General features: G+C 39.8%; 1 protein-coding gene across 11 annotated transcripts in view; it reads left to right on the top strand.

Annotated features, from left to right (window-relative positions):
• Positions 1-5187: 5187 nt before the first annotated feature.
• LDB2 (LIM domain binding 2) overlaps positions 5188-20569 on the top strand; it is a 212839-nt gene continuing 197457 nt past the window's right edge. For 9 of the 11 annotated variants that reach the window (XM_030270799.4, XM_072928028.1, XM_012573652.5 and 6 more), the window contains exon 1: positions 5225-5491. In XM_030270799.4, the coding sequence (XP_030126659.1) occupies positions 5360-5491 (132 nt within the window). In that variant the 5' untranslated portion in view covers positions 5225-5359. Of the gene's footprint in view, positions 5492-20569 lie in introns of all 11 variants that reach the window. The other 2 variants (XM_030270798.4, XM_002193942.6) reach the window with 2 other exon arrangements.

The following is a 20569-nucleotide window of genomic DNA, read 5'->3' as shown; positions in this document are numbered from 1 at the left end:
AGGAGCTGGACTGCAGCTGGGAGCACCTACAGACCCGTATCCCACTGCAATGTCACAAAGGGAAGACACTTAAAACACACAGCATTGGCTTACCACAGCTTAATCAGAGAGATGGTAAGTCAGTTTGTCTGCTCTATCTTGGTGGGTTTAAAAGGCTAATCAATGTAACATCAAGGCAAGATTTTCACCACTTCAAGTTTGTTCCACATTTGCTTCCCCTGCTCTGCCTTCTTCAGGTACTGTGCAGGTACTGGATGAGTAAAGCAGATAGACTGCTCAGTCAGGCATGGGCACGCTGCTCAAAGACTGCTTTCAGCTGAGCATTCATAAAGTTTCCAGACAAAATTAAATATGCATTTTGATTGAGGACAAAGACGTTGTGTACACTGAAGAACTCAAAAACATTCAAAATCCCTTCCATGTTATCATCAATTTAGAAGTTCTTCTAGCATCACTAGTGAGTGCTGGAGCTGTAACTCTAATTTACTAGGATTAAATAGGGGAAGAGAATTCTTAGAATTTTCATTTGTATTGAATTATAATTATACGTAATTTATGCAAGGTAGGCTTGAGTGTGCAAAAAGCCTGAAGCATTTAAAAGATGTGAACCCTTTCTGCCACTACTGAAATACAGTAGTTTTGGCGGCTCCTACTTATGGATTTTTAAAAAACCCTTCTGATAAAAATAATAATGTCATTCATTAATGACAGAAAATTAAAATTATCGCAACAAAAATAAAAGGTGATATACATGGAAAAAGTCTGGAAGTGTACACTGAGCTCATTAATTTTTTTTAACAACGGATTGAACAGATTTATTTTGTTTCCTGTCCACAAATTATCTTTGAAAGGACACTGTTTTCTGGAATATATTTTTATTTCAATGTACTAATATTTAATGCAAACAAATTACAGGTTCTGCTTCTGCTATAAATTGCAAGCATGTGGTACACTCTATTCTATAGCTGTAGAAATGAATGGAAGTAACCTGAAGCCTGTCAAAATCTGTGTTTGAGCTTTGCAGTTGAGTATGTGTTACAGATGGTTGGGTATTGCTGGTGGTTCTTCATTGTGCATCCCAGCTTTTGATAAGCATATTTCATCTAGTCACTCTTGAGCATTCACAGGAAAACAGTTTTGTTCTTTTACCTAAGGCCACTCCATGAGAAGTCTTCAGTACTATTTGGCTTTTGTATAAACAAAGGATAGTTTGAAAATGTAGTATTGTTAGTTTTTAAAAAACACCACATCTTGTTTACTTGAGCATTCTCAATATTCAAGTACTTGTAGGTTTTATCTCTTCATATGCTATGTGTCTTTAGATCAGTCTCTCCTTTACTGTCTTTCAACAGCTACAAACCACCTTAAATGTATCCTGGTAAACCTGATTTCTGACAGAGACTGAAAAGTCAACACATACTAGGGATAAATACAGCAATTACAACTATTTTCAGCTGTATCACTTTTCTACATTATTATTATTATTGTTAGTATTACTAAGCAGTTATTAAAAATAGTGCCGCCTTCAGAGCTGCTTTGATTGCCAGCCTGGCAAGGCGAGGGCTGTGCCTTTGGCAGGGCTGTGTTCCAGGGGCGTGCTGGAGCAGTGGCAGTGCAGGAGCCCTCCTGGTGCAGGCTGGGCAGGACCCCCTGTGCCAGGTGCTCCAGCATGGACAGATGAACAAATTGCTCTGGTTCATCCTTTCTTGCTCCCTGCTTTTGTCCTGGAAGTTTCTGCTATTGGTTTTTGGTCCTTCTACCGTAGTACAACTTGGCTACTCGGAGGTGCTACATGTATCACAGAGGTGGGTGCAGAGACAGGCGTCATGCACCCTTCTGCTCTACCAGACCCCACGCTTTCCCCTGAAATGAAGGGAAATTTTCCTCCTGAGCTGTCAGTGCGAGTCCTTGACTTGCGTGAGTCCTTCTGTTTCTGCCCAGGAGAGGGCAATCCAGCACCCAGGCAGCAGCCAGATTATCTCAGCCCTCCTCTGGGGCACCCAAGGGCCATGTGCTGGTTAGTGCCTCACCAGAGGGACACAAAACATGGCTCTGTGTTGGCTGGTGGGGTCTAATTGCACACTTCCAGCCAGCTGGGAATCACAAGCCTGTGTCCTGGTCCCTCTCTGCTCTGGTTCCTTGTTTCGTGCTCATGTGCAGCATTCAGGCAGGGCTAGGGTAAGCCAATGTACTCTCCAGGTTTGGGGACTGGGGAACCAAGGATATGTTCCAATACTTCCTTTCTGGCCTCCGGGTGCTGGTGTAAGTCTCACCACTTTGAGATGCAGCAGGATTTGCATGTGCATACGCCCATGTAAAGACAACTCTGCACACACTTTCCTCATCTGTTGGTAGCCATGCCTATGCACAGGCACAGGAACAGACTCAGATTTTCAGATTTGGGAAGACTAGTCTCTTGTTTTCCTCTACCTCTTTTTTTCCTCTACTCACATTAAACTTGTTTTCCAGATTAAGGAATTTATTGACTGCCCTAAATCTTGGGCCAGATATTTGCCTTTGACCTCTGGGCCACTTTGGGTAGCAGCTTGATACCAATGGTGCAGCAGGTTTGGAGCAACCCAGGCAGTGGGACTGCCTGCATGCCCCCTACCCACACCCCCAGAGCACACACAAAACTTAAAAGGCAGCAGATCCAAGTGGGAATCGAGATGACACTGTAAGGATCCCTGTAACTTTATGTTCCTTTGATTCTGCCTTCTGTTTTACTGTTCTGCACATCACACTAGTCTAGATGATAACAGGCAACTGGAAGAGCTGCCGGAGCCTGTAATTAGCAGGCTCCTACCCTGGGACTCGGTTCTTGCTGGTGGGCTGTAGGTGTGGGATAATTTGCCAGTTAATCAATGGGAATTATTAAAATATCACTGCATATTTTTGCTTTGTGCTAGACCCATACACAGAAGCTCTTATAAGGGGGTTGAGGGGAGTATCTGGGGTTTTTACTCATGAGAGCAAATCATACTGCTCCTTCCTTTCCCACCACCTCAGCCAAAATAAAAATACTAATAGTCCTTTAAAACAGAAATAACTTACAAGCTATGAAAAATCCCACCATTTTAATTACAGAGAGCAGTGTGTCCTCTCTTAGGCAGATATATTATATTTTGGATTTGCTTTGCAAAGAAGGTAAAATCCAGAACTTGGCAGATTTCTGGTTGGGTTTTTTGGACATTTTTAAACTTATATCGTACTTTGGTTATAAATACTGTATTTATTAGTGCTGTAACTCTATTTTTGCTGGTCATTTTGGTTTTAGGTTTTAAGGTAGCCTTGTTTGGATCTCTCAGAATACAAGGTAGATGCAGAAAAGTTTTCTTGTAGGTGTGTAGCCATGTTACAGGCTTTTCATGGGGTCAGCAAACCCTGGCAGAGCGCTGTCACAGTCCCTGCAGCACTGCTGAGCCAAACATTGCACATGCTATTTATTAAACTCAGCACCTCCAGTAATGCTACTGGAGTGGCAGTGTAGCATTGCTACATAGCTGGGGTACTCTTAAAGAGAGAAGTGACATTCCTCATGTATTATCCGTTGTCTCTGTGTTTAGTGACAGAAACTGTGGGAAGTCTATAAAAACAGCTCAATACGTCACTTCTTATGGAAACTGTTATTCCATAAGAACATTCAGAAATAGTTTTGCTAAACAACTACTGGTAGGGGAAAGATAAATTATGATTCTGTTCAGTGGTCAGTAGAATATAAAGTATGAAATTTCATATTTTATCCTGAAAAGAGAGGTCAGACTTTCCAGAATTAGCCAAATGCCAGTGAAAATTAGAATTTGTCAAATATGTCTTAAAATATTCCTACATTCAGTCAGATTTGCATTAAATTTTTGACACTGAGTAAAGCCATACCATACTCAAATATTTTTTGGGATTATTACAAAAATTTAGAAAAAGTAATGGTGTGTGCCTTGATTTCCCCATCTGTGAAATGGGCGATCCCGCAGCGTTCATGCAGAGCACTCCGACTGAGAACCGTTGTGGCTGCAGCTCATTGTTATTCTCTTAATCATATTAGTTAACTAAATCTGTTCCTAGAGTGGTTCCATTTGCTTGAATGAATTTACATGAGAGATTAATTCAGCGCTGTTTATTGTTGTTTTTACATTTATTCAGTACTGTAAATAATGCCTGATACTTTACAGCTGTGTATGAGGACACAGTCTGTGCTTCGGGGACTTTCTCATACAGGTAATTTGAAGGCTCCCCTCCTAGACCTTGCACTTTCCCATTGAGCACATGAGACCATTTTGTTTATTCTGTATTTTTAGGACTTTTTGTTCACGTGGTGTCCGCTCCCAGCACTTTCCTGCAAGTATGGATTCAACAGATAAAGTTCATCCCTCACCTCCAAGGGGTGATCTCCTCCCCTTGCCCTCCCCTCCTCCCTCGGGACCCCCCTCCGAATGTTAGATATTCGCTGGCAACGCTCTCTAACCGCGACTGGATTTATGCCCAGCAATGATCCTAAAAGCTGGGAGCAGTCTCCCACCTAGCTGCCGACGCCTTTACTCCGGACAGCGGCGTCTGAAACGACCCATTTGTGTTCGGCTGACCCCCGCCGAAGGGCACCGCCGCTGCTCGCCCGGGGGTCCCGCTCTGCCACCCGCCCCTTTGTGCTTTCCCATTTTCCGGGAGGTTTCTGCGGCTGGCATCCGAGTGCTCTCCATTGTGTGAAGTGTGGCGTGCGGGGCTATTTCTTTGTGCCGGCCGCCCTCCCTGCCGTGCCCCGGGTGCGGCCCCGGCCCGGGCAGCGCGGAGCGGCCGCCCCGGGCGGGCAGCGGGCGCTGCGGGCGCCGTCGGGCGCGGGGGAAGCGGCGGCTGCCCGCGGCGGGATGGCCGTGGCCTGTGTTTATGTATTTTGTAGTAATCACATTTCTGACATTACCCGCGGGGTGATTGGCTCAGGCAGCTTTTAAACCACCTATATGCTAACGAGCCCGCCGCGGCTCCGGCGGGGGCCTGCGGGGGGACAGCGAACCCCAACCCGCACCTCTGCCAGGCGGGGAGGGGGGGATGGCATTTCTGAACTAGTCGGCAGCGCGGACAGGAAATGACCCCTCCAGAAACTGCTGCTTTAAAACCGAGCGGCGGTGCCTGAAGCTATCCAGCCTCCCTCTCCGTGTCTGGAGCCTGTGCGCTCCCGCTCCCCCCACCCCCCCGCCCGTCTCCGCCGGAGCGGGCTCCCACAGCAGTCCCCAGCCAGTGCGTGCAGCCTGGATGTGTGTGTGTGTGTGCGCGCCGCTACTTTGTACTGTGAAGAACACACAGCCCATGTGCTCTGTATGGATGTTGATGATACTCTGTGTAGCTTGAATCTCTGCAAGCAGGCAAGATGTCCAGCACACCACATGACCCTTTCTATTCTTCTCCTTTTGGCCCATTTTATAGGAGACACACACCATACATGGTGCAACCAGAGTACCGAATATATGAAATGAACAAGAGGCTGCAGTCGCGGACGGAGGTAAGTCCCCCAGCCTTGTTTTCCTGTGCATGGACCGTGGTAGGTTTCAGCCCGAATTCCAGCTGAAGCGTCCCACTAGACAGTACAATATATGCAGGCATGAACCCTAATTAATTTAGTAGTTTAATTGGGTAATCCCTCATTATGTTTCCACGCAGAGCAACTCTTTGAGGAGATACCAGCTTAGGCTGAAATCATGAAATTACAGTACAGCACTTCAGGATTGATTATAACGCTGGTCTCAGGAAATTTCTTTGCCTTACTGTGTTGTTTGTTCAGGATCCGTCCTGCTGGCATTTGCAGCTATAATATTGCAAAGTATTGCTTCGGCTTTTGCACAAAATTAATTCTGGAATGTTGCAGGTTTAGGGGGAGAGACGAACATTTCTTTGGTTTTGTTCTGTAAACTCGTTAAAATGAAAAATGGATGATAACTGAAAAGAGGAGCGGAGTTTAAAAACTTATTCCTAGACTACTCTTAAAGAACACATGTTTGGGACAACTGACGAGAGAAATTTGTGTTTACATTTAGAATGCTGTTGCATTTTGCAAGAGAGATGGTCAGTTCACTACTTTATCATATAGCTGTCAAAAGTACCCAGTAATGTAAACTACATTCACTGTGGGTTATGCTTTGTAAAATGTGTTAGTGGTTTATACACCCTGGCTTCAAAATCCAGACCAGCCCCTGCAAACAACATGCTGAATGGGAGGGGGAAATGCTTTTGTCATTAAAAAAAAAAATAAAAATAGTGGGGGCTGCATCTTGTTATTTATGTGGTTAAGTAAAACACACTTTTCAAGTCTAATGAAGTGAAAGTGAATCAGGTTGCATTTCTGTCCATGTGTCTGTGTTTGTGCAGCAAACATTCTTGGTGCTGCAATTTTTCATAGTAGTCTATTAGTGGTGCCCTGAAAAGACTTTTTAAAAGTATGAATCTTTTATAGTAAACGGCTTTATATAGTGGCAAATATCTGCTAGGTTTGTGAAACGCAGTGTGGTGAAGGATCTCAGGATGATCTGTTTGTTGCATTGTGATTCTTTAAGATAACATAAGGTTATCATAAAATAAAACACACATGCCTGAATTGTCAGCTAAGCCATGGAGAATCTGTGACGTTTAATGTATATGATACAGCTAACGAGATGTGACCTGCTTTCTGATTGGGTACCGCCACGGGGTAACTGCTTCTCTATCACTGTTACCGCTGCCAGGCTTGAAACGTTGCTGGGGAGTAATTGGTGATGCACTTTGTGCTGGCTAAAAACTCCAAGTAGCTCTTTGCTCCCAAAATCACGGCAAGTGTTTGTCAGTTTTGCCCCTAAGTTGTTGGCTGCAGAGGGGTTGCTGCCATTTAGAATGAGGGCTGGTTTGCTACTGCTTGCTTGTTACTGTCTTGCAACTCTGTTCCTTGCATTCCTGTACATATTCATGTAATAATTTATAGACTTTTTCAAGTGAGAAAAGCAAATATGTATCACTGAATGATTTCTTCCAGGTTTTATGTACAACCTGCTCTAAAAGATGTCAGCGCTAACTTAGCTTTTTTACATATGATTTTAATGGTACTTTTAATACTTGGCCAGTTCCTGATTGTAGCTCCTTTAAGGATGTTACACTAGCAAAGTTTTTGAGTTACTTGTGAAACAGCTTTCCCCTCCTTTGTTGTTGAGGTATGCTGAATTAAACTTCAGCACCTTTAATTGCTATTTTTGCTGTGGAAATTCATATGGATTGTTGTGGGCAAAAAGCAATAACCCACTCTTTCTTGCTAGGAGTGTCTTGCTAGGTTTAAGCAGCATTTTACTTTAACAGTCAGTATTTAGCTAATGAAGGCCTTATGCTCCAGCATTTCTTTTATTTGCTCAGAATAAAAATTCTTTTGCTTTGTGATTGTTCAGTATTTACATTCTGGTTTTCTGTTTTTTCAGTTTATGAACTCTGTGCTGTAAGCATTGTTGTTCATTGAAATGTGTTTTTTTTTAGTTAACTTCAGTTCATGTCATTCATCTTCCAATAAAAACATCTCCCTAATAAACAAACAAAAAATATTAAACTAATTTCCTGGGACACTAGAGTGACCAGGTGTGGCCAGTCTATCTGGCTTCTTGGGCAGGTCAGAAAGTGGAAGTTTCACATTAATTTTATGCACTTCCAAGCATGTTTGGGATTGGTAGGTGAAGGCTTCTGGAGCATGCATAACTAGCTCTAAATTTTTTGAATCCAGAGCCTGGTGTGTCATGGAAGGAATGTGCTTATGCTGTGGGTGATACAGGCTTGCAGCATGAACGTTTCTCTTCAGGCAGTCTTTGGAATAATGTAGGCACTGGTCTCTGAAGGAGGCTGCTTGTGCTCTGTGAGCCCCAGGGGGTAGGTGAGCACAGGCAAAGCAGCTTAAGGCGAAAGGAATTACAAAGAAACTCTCCAAAAGACTGGGGGTAGCAAGCTGGCAGATTCCACATGGACCCAACTTGTGCAGAGAGACAGTGGTAAATGAGGATGCATTAAAAAAAAAGGGAAACTACAGCTGTTTTCCCACATATATCCATGGAAAGCCTTTGGGATTTTTCTGGTTTCATAAAACATAAAAATGTTCTTAATAACCCTGTAGAGCCAGATTCTCTACTGTCCCTTGCAGAGGTGGAAGTTCCAAGGCAGAGCAAAACATACATAATTTAATAAAGTTGTACAGAGAATGGATGGAGAGCCTATGGAAGGAGCATCTGTATGTCATGTCTGTCTGTTTTCTCCTCTCCCTTCCTGTTGTAGTTCTCCAAAGCTTGCAGGTAGGTGAGAAATTATTATTAAAAAAAAATACCAATGAGCTAGTTGAAACACCATTACTGATCCACCAGTAAATGCCATACCTATTCTTGCCCTCCCAGCAGTAGGGTTGATGGTTGGGGGAGATAGAAGTGTTCTCAAAAGGGTTCAGGGCTTGGGGACCCTTCCTGAGAAATCCACTGCTTCCACTCCAGTTTCTGTCAGCATTGGGTGGAAGGGAATAACAGTCAGTGTGAAGGATGTGCTCGGTGTATTAAGCAGACAAAGTACAGAGTGATAAAGAAAGGTCATTTAGATGCAGCATAGCTATCTTTGTTGTTCTTGTTTTCTTTAGGAAGCAATGGAAGTCATGAAAGTAAAGAATTAGCAGCTTTAGTCAGTGCTAGATGTGCAAACTTTTGCTCTCCAAACTTCTTATAACTTTATGGGCTCCTCAGACAGAACCTACAACAGCCTTTTTAAATTCAGGGTCAGTCTTAGGCGAAGAATTCCAATCACACCCAGGCAGGGGGTGGTTTTATGATGTAAGTACTGGCAAAAGTCCACCACCTAGCTAATTCTTATGTGATCTAAAGTAAATTAGGGAGTCTGAGTTACTAAACAGTCTACAGGAAAATTGTACCTTCCTTAAAAGTTATTCAAAGAAATCTAATGTGGTAATACTTTTTTCTAAATTAATATCTGCTTTTTTAATAATACTTTAGGAGCATCCAGTACCATTTTGTAATGCATCATCAATCCCTATTTAAAGAAGTAAAATGAATATTTAAATGTTTAATAATCTCTGGCAGATATAAAGATAAATCTTGCTTACTTCTCTCATAGTTGATTAACTTCTGGTTAAACAAAATGCAGCTGTTTCCTTGCTCTGTGTGTGGTTTTCAGGATTTCATTCCCATTCAGTCATACTTGGTTTATCTTAATTTTTTTATATCTGTGTTAGTTTAACATTTCAAGAAAGGAATCCTGTAGTGGCATAATCAACAGATTCTGAAGTTCTAGGTAGCAATACATAACATAAGTAAATGTCTCTGTTTTTCATAAAACTTGATGTTTAAAAAGGCATCTCTTTCCCTCTTTGATGTTGTAAATCCTTTTCTGTTCTAATTTTTAATCATTTGAAATTGCTTACACTTAAAAGAAAAAAGGTGATTATATCTTGTATATAATTATTCAGTAGCATTACAGAGTGTTGTGAACAGATCACTTAAAGTTGCTGACAGTTTAAAGTTTGAGGCGTTGCGTTTTTGTCAGTAATCAAAGAAATGTATCAAGCCTTTTGCTTGTTTATTTAGTCCCCTGTATTGTTAGAACTTTTGTGGATCACAATACATTAAATTCACCTGTTATATCTCTCTGTCGCTACAAGAGATTATGCTTTACATCACTATTGGATGCAACACACAACTCTCCCTCTGGCTAAGAGAGCAGTGTTTTTAAGGGTGACTAGAGACCTTGATTAGTAGCATATTTATTTTAAAGACAATCAGCTTAATCAAATGATATTAAACTCCTATTAAACTGTATAGTGAATTTAACGAAGATTTCATGATGGAAAAATATATAAAGAAAATTAAAAGGAAAATAAAGGAAGTTGTTATGATTATTTAAAAGCTGCTAAATGAACTGGAAGCTTACACAGACACTCATATGCAACCAAATATTTAATGCAAATCAAAGCAAAACAAATTTTCTGCTGTTTAATGAAAGTCTCTTATTTTTCTTTCTCACATTGCTATCTGATGAAATAATCTTCTTCTTCCTGATGCATTTTTAATAGATTAGTCATAAAAATCTATGTTGTGACATCACACTTGTTCTCCTAGCAACTTAGCATGGCAAACAGATCTCCCATATTGTGTACATAAGTCTAAGTTTGTCTAATGAGTTTGTTTTGTTGAGGGGAAAACACATAAACTTCTATTTTAAAGTAATTTTGAGGAAATATTCTTTCACCCACAAATATACTAATACTTATCAATTCTAGAAATATGAGTAAAGTATTTTGAGAGTACTTATGAGCCATGCTTTGCTGAAACTAAAAGGTCAGTGTTAAAAGAAAACCCTTGAATGCCTTTAGGCAGACGCTGACTTCAGAATGGATTCAAGGCTCTTTTTACTGAATTTCTTTTATTTCATACATGTTTTCTATCCGTTAAAAACATTTCAGTTGCAGCTGCTTTCAATTAAAATTGTTGCAAACTAACAATTCTTATGAGGCCAGGGGAGAAAAAAAAGACTCCACTTCCTTTACATGTTGATCCTTAGCTTACGATCAGGGATGTCTTGCTGCTCCTGCCCACCCTCCCCCCTCAAAAAGTCATATAATGGGATGGAAACTGCACTCATGCTGCACTTGGGGGTAGGGGCTGGTGAGGGTGGAGAAAGAGTCACTGCAAAAGTGTAAAAAATGGGTCTTGCATGCAATCACACTGATGCTTACTAGATAATTTTCTATAAAGAAATATTTTCAACTCTTTTTTCTTTACTCATTAAGCCATAAATACACTTAGAAAACCCCCTAAACTTTGTCTTTTCCTGATGTAAACAAGATTTACTATACAGATCCAGTCTCAAAAATAGAAGCTGTTGGTTAATGAGAAAGAACAAAATAGAGATCATAACAAGGAGCCAGTTCCATGCTATTATTTAGGCTGGAGTTTTGCCTGCAGTAAGATTGCAAGATCAGATAAAAAAGAAAATATTTTGGGTTTGGTATATGCATTTTCTTTGTTTAAAAAGGGGTAAGATTGCTAAACTCTTAGCAGTATTTTTTAGCTGGACTTCTTATTTCAAATGGTTTTTTTTTTGCATCTCTTTGCCAGAAGTTGCATATCTACTATAAACACGCATTTCAACCATGCTGATTCTTTGTTCAGTTGTTTCCTCCATGAGAAGATCCTTCTTTCCTACACTGTGCTGTGTAAACAGGTCAGGATAGATCCCCACTTTTGCCAGGTACAGAAGTTTCAGAAGTTGTTGCTGGGCTACTTGATGCCTTAGAGGGGTGATTGTGGCATGTATGAGGTTGCCCCAAAGAGGCTGATGATTAGTCTCCAGAAAAGACTGTGGTAGGGCAGGACCTATTGGCCAGTTCTCAATGGTCCTATTTATTACACAAAATTAGTAGTGAAAGAAACATTCCCAAACCCCTGGCTAAAATCTTCTCCCCTAGACCTGCATCTTTTTTTTTCCCTGGTGCATTCTTTCTGTGTTTGGTTAGCATCAGAATTTCAGAGAGAAGGTACTTTCTGGTCAGAATACTGTTTCTATCATGTGGTTGACAGCCATGCCCTACTAGACTAACACCTATAAATTGTTGATTTAGGCTGTGTAGTCCCCTTGGTACTTCTGAGGTAACAGGGAATCAACTAGACCATCTGCAGAACTTAAACCTCAGTATGGGAGCAGCTGATATCTCTGCATCCAGTACTTTCATGCCTTAAAAGGTTAGCGAAAACCCAAATATTTGGGAAGAATTAGACCTTTTCAGAGCTAGACATGAACTCGGTGTGTTTTTAAACTTATCACCTCTTCAGGATTCAAGAGTTGTTGGTCCTGAAGAGTCTTTGCAAAGGCCATAAATTTTACAGGAGCAGGCTGTCCTCTCTGTGAGACTTTAGGTCATCTTGGCATCACCTTGATGTTTCTACAGTACTGTCAAGGAGACATGCCCATGCTGAAACTTCTGGCCAGGGGATGTGCCCATCCTCAGTATACAGACTTGAATCACAGACTCATAGAATGGTTTGGGTTGTAGTGGTTTTGGGTTGAGCTACAGCCAAAATAAAAGCATCACACTAGAACTTCTCCCTGAGGTCTTTCTCTTGTCAATATTCATATTCCAGTGCTTGTGGAGAGCAGAATGGCAAGCTCAGAACTGATGCAGGAAAGCCCACAGCTTTATGTAGGTTTCTAAATGTCCTTAAATCTACTGCTGGGTCAGCTGCAAACCAAATAGTTAGCATCCTTTGGAGCACCTAATGAATTGGATTGTTGCTGTAAATCTGTCTCACATGATCTGCAGTACCTGTTGATATCCATCTTCCCTGGTTCTAAGCTTGCCAAGCCTAATTAGCTGAGCAGGAGCATCATTTGTATGTGTATTAAAAAGGGGAGGGGGAAATCTAATCTCAGTATAGTTTTGACATGAGATTACTTACATAAAGCAGATTCAGTAGCTGTCTAGATCCCATGAGTTTCACCCAACTGCTAGCGGCAGACTATAACGTCCAAAAACAATTGCCTGGCTGAACGTCCTTATCTGTTGCATTCAAAGTACAAAGAAACATTATGTGTGCACAAAAGTGGTCATATTTAGAACCCCCTGATTAAAGCAGATTCAAGAACAGATTGAGTCACAGATCCACTTTGCTTATTCTTGAAAAACGAAATACTTGGAAAAAATAATTGACCATGTTTGAGTAGTAATATGTGCAGTCTTACATTATATGTGCAGTGGACTATTTTGACTTTCTGTTTGGACTTCCAAACATTTTTTTTTTCCTAACTACATTTTTATTAGGTTAATTTTTAAAGTAGTAAATTGAGAAAAATATGACTTTAAGCACTGTGCATTAGAAGTATTTTATGTACCTTACTGTGATTTTTGTTCCAGTTGTGTAGTTTTGCCTCAGCCATTAGCAGAAGATTTTATCAGACAAATAGCTGCCATCTGTCCTAGAGCAGGTTACAAAGATTTCTGAGATATTAATGGCTATATTATACAAAAAATAAATATTCTAAATCTTTAAATACCATAGTTACGTGTAGAGGGAAAAATGCTCAGAAAACAGGAAAGTAAATAGAGTGAAACTTTTTCATTTTATTTCTTCTAATGCTGAAGTACCTTCAGCATGCACCATCCCTTAGGAAGGCAGTCAGCAGCACCAGCATTTCTAGCCTTTTTCTGTGGACTAGACATGCTCTAGGGGGCAAAGCAGGTGTGACACTTGTTTTGCCTCTAGGTTTGCAACCAGGACAGCCTTTAATAGGTGGAAAAAAGGAAAACCTAGAATGCTATGCTTCATTCCCACAGTTTACAAAAGTCTCATGCATGGGTCATTTGACAGTGGTGAAATGCCTACAACTCTGTTTTACTCCCCCACATTCTAATAGTAACTTACCATTTCAGATTAATGTCACTCACCATCTTCCGTAATTCTTGTAGTCAGTTTAAGTACCAAAAATGTTACCATGTTACTCTATCTTGCATGACAATGATGTGAAAGGAAAGAAACTGCTATAACATAGTTCCTTTAGAGCAAATGAAAACAATTCTTGTTGTTCAGCAAGAGGGACCTCCTTCCTTTTGGCACTCATTTCTGCACCTTTTTTCCCCATACCAAGATGTTGAAAACATTCACAGAATTTCACAGAATCTCTGATGGATTTGAGATGTACATTTGCAATCATACCTTTTGCTGTGGTGGATGAAGGCAATACGATAGCTCTACTTCTTCTACCTAGACTTAATCACTGGAATATCAGTTAACCCTTAGGGTAGTTAGGTAATAATGTTGCTGATGTGATTTGAAGTATCATTTTAAGCAATTAGAAGTTCAGATATAATGTGATGCAATTATGCATTATATAGTGCATCTATCCATTTTACACAGCAAAAATTACCATATGTTTTTGGGAAGCTTGGCATTTTCCAGTGACTGGGGTTCTGCTTGTATTTATGAACAGCATGCCTGTAAACTGTGGTAATAACTCTTTGAAGGCCACACCTATGCACACTGCTGATTATGTTAAATAGCATAGGCCCATTTTAATGAATGCATTGGCATGAATAATGGGACATGAAAAGCCAACACACTGGGTAAATGTTCATTACCTGAGTGCAACAAATACTACATGAAAAATTTCCGTGACAATTCACTTGAGTTTAGCAGTGAATTTGCTTTGGCTGTGTTCGTGCTCTTTATGCTTTTCTGTGAATGTTTGATCAGTGGAGTTTTATTCTTACAAATAATTGCAGAATGCGAATTTCAATTTATTAACCATTACTGAAAGAATTTACTTATTTTATACGGGCTAAGCTGAGAGGCAGTGTTTCCTGTTTTGAGCTTACCTCCCAGATAGAAGCATGATACTTAGAAATTAAATACACCAGAGAAGAATCTCTGATTGCTTTGCAGTGAGGACTGACTGGTGTATGAATGTAAAGAAAATTAATAACAATGGCTGGTTGCAATGGGAAAATTACAAGTCAGTAAATACGATGTATGTGCATAATTTTTTTCATGGAACTGAATGCTGCTTAGTGTGCAGTTACATTAGAAAAATGATAAAAATTTTCTAAGCTTCCTGGCATTTTAAGCTCAAGCTCCATCTGTGCTCATCCAGTCAAGGATGCAAAACAGTAACACACAATATATGACCAACTACGATATATAATCTTAGCAGAATATTACATGCTTAGAGCACATTGCTTGTTATGAAGGATGAGCAGAAATATGTCATAAGTTTGAATAATTAGTGCATTCAAATAAATTGTTACTAATTCCTAGAAATACTTGTTAGGATGAAGTGGTATTCATAAATTTTTTTTATTTGATATGAATGATTAGCTCAAATCTTTTCAGTACTTCCTAACACTGGCAGGGTTAATAATGCAAAGGAAAAAGATTGGTCAAGATGCCAGCACACCAAGTACTTCTCTTCCCTGAAAGTGCTGTAAGACTATTTAATGCCCGTATAAAAAAACATCCTTAGGCAACTGAGCTGCACCTTGACTGACAGTTGCATCCAAAGGGCTACACTTCCAAATATGCAGTGTAGCACAGACTTCCTCGTACAGAGCGGTGTTAGCACTGGTATGTAACCTGAAGCCACAACCTGCGTGTCTAGACTGACAAGAATCCTACCACTTGAGCCACTGTGACACCTTGTGGCTTGTGAAGCAACACAAGCATCTTTTAGAAAACTAACAGGTAAAAGCCAGAGGTTAATGGGTATTGACAAATGTCCTTTCATACAAATACCAATAGAAATCTCTATGCTGGGTTACTATACTGTTTTCAAGACACAGTTAAACTAGGTGTTAGTGGGCTCATTTCTGTTTGTGTCTTTATAGCATGTATTTTACTGCTAAGTGGCAAAAGCTGAGGCAACATTTTGCTAAGTCTAACCTGCTGCTATTATCTCCATGGCTTTGGAGATTACATAAAGAAACTCTCATCAGTCAGATTACATAAAGAAACTCTGGTTTTGGATGCAGTACAAAGTAAATATTTTATTTGTTTGAGACCACTAATTTTGTTAACCAAAAGAATGCTTGAAGGGTGAAGAGTACTTTTTGATACTGGGTATGTTTTAAATGGTAGCTAAACAACAGCTTCAACTAAGTTATAGTTAGCATTTGGCAATGAGCATGTAAACCCATACAGCCATGAATCTGGGATTAAATAGATCAATGTTTCAGCTGTGGATAGTTCATTAACTACAATGAAGTTGTATTTTGCTGAGAAGTTACCATTAAACTTAAAATTCGGCTGATAGTGCATGGAGCTTAGAAAAAACCCTGCATCTATAAATGCTCCGGACCTCACAGTACTGCACTAGTGTCTTGATTGTCACTTGTTACATCTTCAAATAAGAATGTCCATGTTTTCGTCCACGATTATCCTGAGCATCTGAGTGGAGTTGCCTGTAAACTCATGCATTATGTCTTATAATAATTTCCTTAGCTCTGATGTTTTCAAAAACTAGGTAACAACGGGCTGAAATTGTTGCCTTCTGCTGCTAAACACCACCTTATTGCTGAATACACCCTTATGATGCAAAGGGTCTGCATCCCTCTCTTGTCCCTTATCTTCAGATGTGTCCACAGTGATGTCACTTAACCATAATACATAGGCAAACATGCCCAAACTTTCATTTAACTTGATGGTGTGGGGAGAGATAGCAGCCCATGACTCAGGATGTGCAATCTGCCTTATTTCATGCATAGGTCTACTGATCCTTTACTGAGCTTTATGCTTGTAAATTTAGGTGGTTACTGATGCTCATACTACCTTGTCTTCACAATGTGCACCTTTACTGTAAGTTCCTGGGGCTGGAACCACCTTCTCTCTTCTTGTACAGTGCTAGAATGGTGGAATTCTGGTCCGTATCTGCAGATAACTAAAGGCTAAAAGTTGTAACTAACTAAAGGCTAAAAGTTGGTAGTAGTATTTAAAATACGTTCAAACCTGAATCTATATATACCATTGTCATTTTAATGTCATAAATAAATTTTTTAAATTGATATTACATGTATTTATGCACTATAAAGAAGTTTCTGACTAGAAAGTACCATAATAGTCTGTTATTGGAAGATGACTGTTTAATGTTATTAACACATTTTGTTACTTCTCAAGTAATTCAGCACACCTGTGCAAATCTATTAGTTTTGCCAAGGAACTACAAATATATTTAAGCCAGCATTCTGCTGCTTGATTTGTACACCTGATATTGTTATTAAATCTTTTGCTTTTTAAGTGTGATTCTTCAGTAGCTTCATGTCAATCAAAGAAGTCCATTCTAAGCCCATATTTTCTTAATAGTAGAAAAACCATCTTATCTTAAATTCTACAGGACAAACATATTCTTTTTGATGGGAACTGGTGCTGTGGAATATGTATCTTATTTCATGATGATTTGGGGAGGAAATATTGTAAAGTCTGGTAATAAATTAAGTTTTTGTAATAAGTAGAGATGAATCAGGGAGGTTGTTCTAGGGAAGAAAGGCAACACTTATTTTTTCTTTTATTGTTTGCACTCTACTGATTTAATTAGCCAGTGAGAACAGACCCACTTTGAATATTAAAAAGACAAAATCAACTTCCCCCTCCCCCGTCCCCACATCTGTTGCCTTTTGGAGACTATTACAGTACCAAAACTACCCAGAGTCTAATTGATTTTGCTTTTAAACAGACATTACCTATATTTGCTCACAAAATGAGCTAATGAGATAGTTATAAGTATTTTATTTCGGGTCTGAGGAAAACTTCTGTTTAAAATGTCATTTTGAGAGAAACTGGGCTACCTTAAGCAAAACCAATGCATTTTTGATGTTACACATATGAAGTGAGCCTTGATACATTTCTGAATGGTGATCTAATAGAAATATCTTAATGGTTACCATATTATAGAAACCTAAATTATTCCTAGGACTGCTTGAAGTTGGAAAGAGTAAAGTCCTGTGCAGTGTTATATATTGGTCAGGAGCAGGAGAGCATAGATTGATAAAACTACTGAAGTGATCTCTGCTCTGTTTCATTATGCTACTGCCTTCTGCAGTATCAATTAGATGGACTGAATTTCAGTAAGGCAGTGAAGCAGTTTGCTGCACCTCTGCTGGTTTAGAAACACCTTTGCACAGAGCTCCAGCCTTCTTTCTAATCACAGCCTAGAGTGTGACTAATAATGCCTTACTTGGACTGCAGTGCTGCAGGGCCAAGGGATCCTTGTCAATGGGTCCTGCTCTGTGCCCATGGTATTTTGGCACCTTTTATTGCCTGTGGATCCCAAAATTTCCTTAGCTTTGTTTAATGCCACATTTAAAGGCAGCATCAAAAAAGGGTGAAATTTTTAAATTGCATTTTTCTTGCCATTTTTATAGGCATACACTAGCTACTTTATTAAAATACTTTTCCTGTTGAGAGGAAAGAACTCTCCCAATTTTGTTGAAGGTGGCTTTTTAGAAACACAGTTGCCTATATAATTTTCAATATTATTATTAGGAAATATATGAAACTATTAGGACCATGGGAACTTGGATAAACCCACCTGGTGTGCAAATTTTCTTACAGAATAACTGCACTAAGGTTGGAAACACTGTGTGTGATTATAAGAGTCAACTGAGAAACATAAATTGAGAGCTCAGCCCAGCAGTCTTTCCCTTCCTTGGAGATTGATGGCACACAGATGCACAATTGCAAATAACATAATTTGCAGGCCAGTGGTGCTGCTGTGATAAAAAGTTAAAAAAAAAAAAAGAAAAGAAAAAAAGTAAAAAAAAAAAAAAATCTGTTTTTCCATCAGAAGCTTCCTAGGTTTGCTTCAGTCTGGTCTTATAACTGCAGCTCCTCATCCCATGCCAAGATTGCCTTTTTAAGTCAACGAAATGAGCATTTGGTCCTGTATATGAAGGTGTTAAAACAAGGTGCAGAAACCAGAACAGTAAAAACTTGGTTTTGTGGATCCTACCTATTCTAATGGATTTACCAAAAGGACTGGAAATAGTCAGCTGTTCAGTGTTGTCCATAGTTGGCTCTGCAATAAAACTGCATGTTCAGGGACTGGTATTATGTTTGCATTTAAAATTTCACAAAATGCAAAAAGTATTATAGAAAGCATGATTAAGAACAAGCAGCAGTCATTATTAAGGAGTATTGTGTAGCAAAACAAATAACAGAAACTGAGTGAAGTTTTTCTCAATCAGAAATTTAGCTGGACAGAAATGTATGGCTTACAAATTAGAAGAATAGTAGGTAGATCTGGCAGGCTGAATGACGTGCATAATTTAGCTGAGTTTATCAACACCCGTTGAAATTGGACTACAAAACCCACATGTGTTAGCTATATTAATAAAAACAGTTTTTGCATAATTTGTCATTGGGGTTGTTCTAATGCTGATCAAAACCAAATCCTGGATGTCCATATTTAATATATTCCAGTGTTTTTCTCCAGCAACTGCTAGCTTCTACTGCTTTACCGGGGAGGGGAAGGATGATAAAATGAAATTCACAGCCTTTTAGTGTCTGCTCAGCCTGCAACTGGCAGCATTTGGGGTTTGTGGCTGCTGACCTGGCAGACTTACAGCATTTTTATGACGTCAAGTGCACATATCATGGGTCTGTACAAGCTAAATACGAACTTCAGCCTCCCCTCTATGCCTCCCACCCCCATTTGTTTTCATTTGGGAGACTAAGGACTTCTCCCAGTAAAAATAAGAGAGAGAGAGAGAACTGAGCTGCTCACTGCGCTTGCGAACTTGTGTGTGGCAGTGTGACCTGAGTTACTGGGCCCAGCAGCTTATTTTGTAGACATGTTTTCTGTATAGTGCTTTATTTGCTTGGTATGATAAATGGCAAATTGCTGGTTTAATAAATGAAAAATGGATGCAGCTAGCAACTCTGAGCTCTGCTCAAATAAATAGCAAGTTCTTCATTAGCTTCAATATCACCAGCACCATATAGATTTCTTAGTTTACTATTTGTATGAATCTTTGAGTTCTTTTGCTAAGAAAATGAGATTTAAATAATTATATCTACAAGGTTTTATATATCTTGACAAAATGTTACTGTCTGTTTCACACTCAGTTGTATTTAAAACCTGTGGGTGCATTTCAGGCCATAAAATAAGTTTACAAAATAACAGCCACTTACATTCACAGTTGTACTTAATGATTTATTTATTTCTAGGAATTGCATTTGAAATTCCCAGACATCTAAAGCTTTTTCAGCATCAAACTGACCACTGATCTTAAAAAATCATCTACATCAGCACCAATTCAATCACTGACAAGGGCTGGAGGAAATGAAACATCTGGGATCTATTAAGATTTTTATTTATGCTTTTAAATATTGAAGTGTGCATGGCTGCTTGGCTTTTACATTTCGAGCATGAATCCATTAAAGAAAGCTCTCACAACACAGTTGCAAGGAGAAGTGATTTGGGCTGGAAAGCTGAGACCCCTCCACGTAATTGCAGAGGAATCGCAAGGAAGGCGATGACTGTGGTGAATGTAGGTTTGTCTATTTATTGCGGTGACAGAAAAGTTCTTCGCAAAGATAAGACTTCAATTTTCTCAAGGCTTCTTGCAGAAAATGCTTCAGCCTTGCATTTCTCTCCCTTCTATATGCTATGCATTTGAGTGCAACCTCGCTGCATCCTCAGTGGTAGGTGATGGCATAAAGTTTTGTTACTGTCAAATACAGCCCTGCCCGCAGCCTCACCAAAGGACAATGTGTTTGGTTATTAACTTGCCTTTGCTCTGGGATGGAGGCTGTTCAGCCAGGGCCTCGGGCTGTTTCCACAAACTCTTCTAAATCTGCTCCACTCTCTCCCATTCCTCTGGAGTCTGGGGTGCAGGATAGGCGGTTGCAGCCTCTGAGATGGTCTGTCACCATAAAACCTAGCAGATTGTAAATATGTGGTTAGAGACTGACCTATGTACAACAGGCAGTGCAACTACTGGGCTTTTTCAGAGGTCAGGCAAGGCAAGGCCTGAGTGTGAAGGCAGTCAGGTTTTCCACAGGACAGCCCTGCACCTTGAAGGCAGCATCTGCGCCTGAATTAG

Source organism: Taeniopygia guttata, chromosome 4 (assembly GCF_048771995.1).
Source record: "Taeniopygia guttata chromosome 4, bTaeGut7.mat, whole genome shotgun sequence".
Lineage (NCBI taxonomy): Eukaryota > Metazoa > Chordata > Aves > Passeriformes > Estrildidae > Taeniopygia > Taeniopygia guttata.
This window is presented reverse-complemented; position numbering and strand designations above follow the sequence as displayed.